General features: G+C 56.6%; 1 protein-coding gene across 1 annotated transcript in view; it reads left to right on the top strand.

Moving 5' to 3' along the window:
• The window catches only part of LOC105294778 (triple functional domain protein), a 51,647-nt gene that overhangs the window by 41,621 nt on the left and 4,832 nt on the right, over nt 1-5,194 (top strand). The window contains exons 14-15 of the mRNA XM_023532944.1: nt 1,009-1,121; nt 2,776-2,976. Coding sequence (XP_023388712.1) covers nt 1,009-1,121; nt 2,776-2,976 — 314 coding nt within the window. The remainder of the gene's footprint in view (nt 1-1,008; nt 1,122-2,775; nt 2,977-5,194) is intronic.

The raw sequence follows: 5,194 nt of genomic DNA, 5'->3' as shown, positions 1-5,194 counted from the left end.
GGCCTCTGGGCGCTTGAGCTCGGTTCAAACAAGATGCATCCTGCGCTCTTAGTTCTCTTACATCCACTTCCTCTTTGATCTGGTTATCCAGGTGACGCTTCGGCTCTAAGAGAATCTAATCTGAGTCGATCTCGGGGGACACGCGTGAAAGGGAAGGAGAGGAGTGTGGTTGAGGCCTGTGCGGGCTCTGTGCCTGTCTCAGGCCCTGACAGCAGCCCTTCGGGTGGGTGTGGACCCCCGTCAGAGCGACCTCAGGGGCGTCTCTCTCCTCTGCTGAACCATGAGCTACTCAAGGCAGATCTCATATTTTAAGCCTTTTTAAAATTTCCGGTAGTTGCACTTGACCTGTAGAGATGCTCAGTAAGCAACACGTGTTGTGTGATCAACCAGCATTTCGCGGACCACCAGCCATGCAGGGGTTCAGGGGAAGGGGGGATGCTGCGATTCCTCACTGATCCAGCAGCCGCTTCAAAGAGCGAAAATAAAAATCCGAACGAAAAGGTGAATTGAGTCTGGAAGCACCCTGTGTGTAGACAATAAACTGAACTGTCTTAGAACTTTCATCCCAAATATCTTAATCCTATATGTATATTAATTTCATTAAGTCAGAGAAAGGAAGTATTCTGATTTTCGGATGATGCCACCAAAGTCTTGAAGTTGACAGTAAAGAATCACCGATATTCTCATTTTTAAAAGATGTCACAGAAATTACACAGGCGACTTATTTCTTAACAAATCGCTAGTGAAAGCTGAGGGGGTTCGGGGAGATGCATTGACTCCACGAAGACGTGAGCGGGGGAATAAGGGAGGAGGAGGTGTGTTTGTTCTCACCTAAGTCCGGCTTTTTTTCCACACTGAGTCCCAGCCTGCAGTGTGCATTTTACACTCCAGCACACCTTCCTCGCGGTGGCCACGGTTCAGATGCTCAGGAGCCACGTGCGGCTGCCGTGTCGTGTCGGACAGCGCAGGGCCATAGACGTCTCCCCCAGATGCACCATGTAAACCAAGCTCGGGGGGGTGGGGGGTGCTGCTCTTCCCGCAGGTCCAGGGAGTGATGGCATCATGGTGACCTGGAAAGACAACTTTGACTCCTTCTACAGCGAAGTGGCTGAGCTGGGCAGGTACGCTCTACACCCCAGAGCCCCTTCCGAGAGAGCAGCGTGTAGGGCGTAACTCACTGTAAGAGCAGACGATAAAGGCAGACGGTGCGTTCGCCAGCGTTTGGTAGTTGTACGTGTTACGATTGCAACGAGACCTGTGATCGCCCTTCTGTACCAAACGTCGAAGTAACGAAGACGTGTTCAGCTTCGGTGCAGAGAGAGTCAGGGCCCAATGCCATGACCCACCCACCTAAGTGATGGGCCGACTCCTGCACTGTGTACCAGCTGTGTCCCATCCTTGCCGGGATCCGGGGAAGAGTCACTCACACCAGTCCTTGTAGGACTTCATTCTCCCGCAGGGTCCGAGCCGGAAAAGGCTGGATGTCTCCTTGAGGTTCCACCTGCACGTGGAGCTCCAGGCGGTGTAGCAGGGGGTGTGGGTGCCAACTAAGAGAGGGCTGCAGCAGAAGGGGCTGTTTCTCACTAGAAGGGGCAGCCCAGCCCGGGCGGTGTCCTCAGGCACCCAGGCCCCTCTGACTCTCCTCCCACACAGCCCTCGGCCGCATCTTATGTGGCAAGGAGGAGGTCAAAAGTATGACAGATGGACGTGTCCCTTTCAAAAAGCTGTCGAGGAACTCCCCCGGCAGCAGCCTCTTACATTCCGGTGGCCACACTGGGTGGCGGCTCCAGTGATCTGGTCACCGCCTGCGTTCACCGCTGCACGAGGCAGCCCTTGCTGTCTCAGAGCAGCAGTGACGTGCCCTGTCACACAGCGTGTGACTGACCAGGCAGTTCTGTTGGTCTCTCCTGAGCTCAGTCGGATGGCACACCCACATGTCACCCACGTGTCCTTGGCCTGGCACGCTAGGCCCCGGGGATTCCTCACGTGATGGCAGAAGCGTCCTAAGAAAGCAAAAGCAGCGGCTGCAAGGCCTCCAAGGCCCAGCCTCAGAAATCAGCACCTGTGCTCCCTCCGCGTTCTGCGGGTCAGAACCGGCCCCGGCCAGCCCCGTTCAAGGGAAGAGAGACCCCACCTCTCCACAGTGCATGAGCCCTAACCCTCCACCGCCTGCCCCCGGCCGCAGGCGTCTCTCTCTGCCTCACGTGCCCCAACCCCCAGACTCATCTCATGGTGGCAGCGGACTCAGACCCGGGGTCTGAGGTCCTGCTGTCCAGGTCAGGTCGAGGCGTAGCTGCAGCTTCGCAGGTGCGGTTCATGGGGTGCAGCTCCCGGGACCGTGAACTAGAGACGAGTGGCCTGCGCCACACGCACCCAAAGGCAGTGACAGCAGTTGACACTCCTCTTTTCAAGGGTGGGGGACGGGGTGGCCAGAAGGCACGTGAGCTTCTTCACATGACAAACTTCTCCACGAGAGCAAAGGTAGAAGCTGTCTGGCGAGTCTCACAGTGTCACCTCTGCCACATTCAGAGGTCAGAGGGCATCAAGTGACCTGCCTAGACCAGGGCAAGGAAACGGAGTCTGTCTGGGGAAGGAGAGACAGTCTCATGGCCGAGCGGCTCGGACGCAGGCCTCCTCGGGCTGTCACGGGGTGCCCGGGGGTCAGGGCCTGTGGCCAGGGGCAGGAGGCTGCCCCACGTCTGGTCTGTTTAGGGCCACAGCTGTTCCCCACGACACACTCAGCCCTCTGAAAATTGCCTCCAACCTGTCTTCCAGGGGCAGGTTCTCTGTCGTGAAGAAATGTGATCAGAAAGGGACCAAGCGAGCAGTGGCCACTAAGTTTGTGAACAAGAAGTTGATGAAGCGTGACCAGGTCACCCACGAGCTCGGCGTCCTGCTGAACGTGCAGCACCCGCTCCTGGTCAGCCTCCTCGACACCTTCGAGACGCCCACCAGCTACGTCCTGGTTTTAGAAATGTGTGTATATGTCGCCTTCCCCCCCTACTCCCCCACCCCTCCCCCCCCCCACCCCCACCTTGTCACCCTCAGCCTCGCCCTCGAGTGTTTCACTGCCGTTTATTCTCTACGAAGGATAGAAAGCGGGACTTTAGGATTCACAGAACTTCTGAAAAGCACATCTACTATTAAAGACCACAGTTTAGAGCTTTCTCGTAAATGTAGAAAAAGCACAGTCTTTAGTACGTGCTGTCCCACAAGGGAGCAGCAAGCCTAACGTCTCTACACAGGCTCCCGCTGGTCTCAGCCAACCTGGAGATGCCACCTGGTCTCCAAAGGTCCCGAGAGGCGAGGCCTCTAAAGACACATGCTCCTGCTAGTGACCTCTGGTGGGTGCTTGGGGTGGGCTCGCTAAGACCCCCTCTGTGAGATGCCCTGGGCGTCCAGCTCAGCCCCAGAGCCAGTCCTGCCCACGAAAGGATGATCAGGAGGTGCGGCACCTCACCAAGGGGTCACCCTCTGGAGGGCGGTGGCCTCCGACCAGAGTAGCCTCGCTGCTCCCCGAGGTACTTACTGGCCCTGGGGGCTGTCTCGGTATATGGTTCACTCATTTAAAGAGAAAGACTGTGAAACCTGTGACCCAAGAGCAGTGGCCCCCCCAGGGGACGTTCGTGTCACAGCTCAGGGCGGGGGTGCTACCCACATCTGGAGGGTGGAGGCCGGAGATGCTGCTCACCGTCCCGCAGGGCACAGGACGGCCACAGTGCCAGTGGTGCCGCGTGGGAAGCCCTGCCCTCAGAACACCCTGGTTCCTGTGAAACGTCTCGGCATTTGTCTTTGTTTAAATCCCTCTTCCTCCTTTTTAGGGGGAGCCCTTTCATTCGTTTACTTGGATTTACAATTTCTCCTCCACTGGCAAAAGCAAAATCATTTGCACCTTTCCGTAGTTCTTGATACGTTCTCCAGTGAGGACGGGCAGGAGGACCACCCCGCGGACCCACGTAGGGGGACAGTCGTGGCAACAACGGGGCTCGAGCTTCGGGACCTCACTTGTGGGGACTCCATCAAGGCCCCCTGCACCTGACTTTGTTTCCCATACTCCTTTTCTTAAAGAATTTGGAAGCGCCCCCAACCCCACAGCCTTGATAGGACTAGGCTGCCGGAGTGGCCCCAGTGGACAGCCCCCCACACCTGGTGGGGGTGTATATTTCAGGAGGGTCTGCCCCCCCGCAGCCGACAGCTAAAACCTCCTGCTGGCACATCGGCATGGGGCCCGCTCAGCCCCGCTCTGGAACAGCAAGCCCGTCAGGGGGCAGAAGGGAGGACGCTGCCCTCCCCGAGGCTGGTCGCCATGCAGAAGGCACATTACTGGCGGCAGGCCTCGGGCTCTCCCCGGCCTCCTTTGGGTCCTTGCTCTGCCTCTCACTGACTCTGTCACCTGGGGCTCACTTCTCAACCTGGGCGTCCTCTGAAATCTCAGCTACTTTGGTGGTGGTGGTTGTGAGGCTAAAATGATGTCCAGCAGAGACCTGCCCCTTGGGGCCTTCGGTACCTGAGAGGGTCCTTCCTGGCTCTAGAAGCTTGGTGATTGACAACCGTTGCCCATCTCCTCTGAGGGTTTTTAGCAAGCGCTGTCCTGGAGTCCTCATCAAAAACCCGCGATCTCCGTTTCTGGTTAAAAATGTGTTCAGCTGTTGTTTCTTCTCACTGAAAGACTAAGCAGCTGGCCTCGCCATGCTATTAATAGGATTTATTTCCATACCAGATTCTCCGTGATCACTCCCTAGTACCAGACAAGTCACCGATCTTCCTGTAAATTTGTTTTGCAAACAGAGGGGGCAGCATCAGGCCAGTGTTCAGAGAGGCCGGGCCAGACCACCTCCCTACAGTCCCAGCCTTCGCTCACGAGCCATGTGACCCTGGGAGGGTTGCATTCCTTCCCCGTGCCTCAGTTCCCTCATCTGTAAAATGGGGACAATAGAACACTTGGAGAGTTGTCATGGGGATTAAGTGCATTGATAGAAGGTGTTTAGTCCCCGGCACATGGGCAGCTCTGTATAAGTGTATTTTAAGTATTAAAAGTAAATTCCTAGTGGGAAGACTTTCTAGGCCATCACGAAGCACACGCTGGGCCGCCTTGTGGTCTGCGTCTCCACTACGTCATCTGGTTCTGCCTTCCCATCGGTCATTCTACAGATGACGAAACTAAGGCCCAGGGAGGCAGGACTCCTCCATTCCC

The sequence above is a fragment of the Pteropus vampyrus genome, unplaced genomic scaffold, assembly GCF_000151845.1.
Source record: "Pteropus vampyrus isolate Shadow unplaced genomic scaffold, Pvam_2.0 Scaffold94, whole genome shotgun sequence".
Lineage (NCBI taxonomy): Eukaryota > Metazoa > Chordata > Mammalia > Chiroptera > Pteropodidae > Pteropus > Pteropus vampyrus.
The sequence above is the reverse complement of the archived record's forward strand: the minus strand, read 5'-3'. Positions and strand labels throughout refer to the sequence as shown.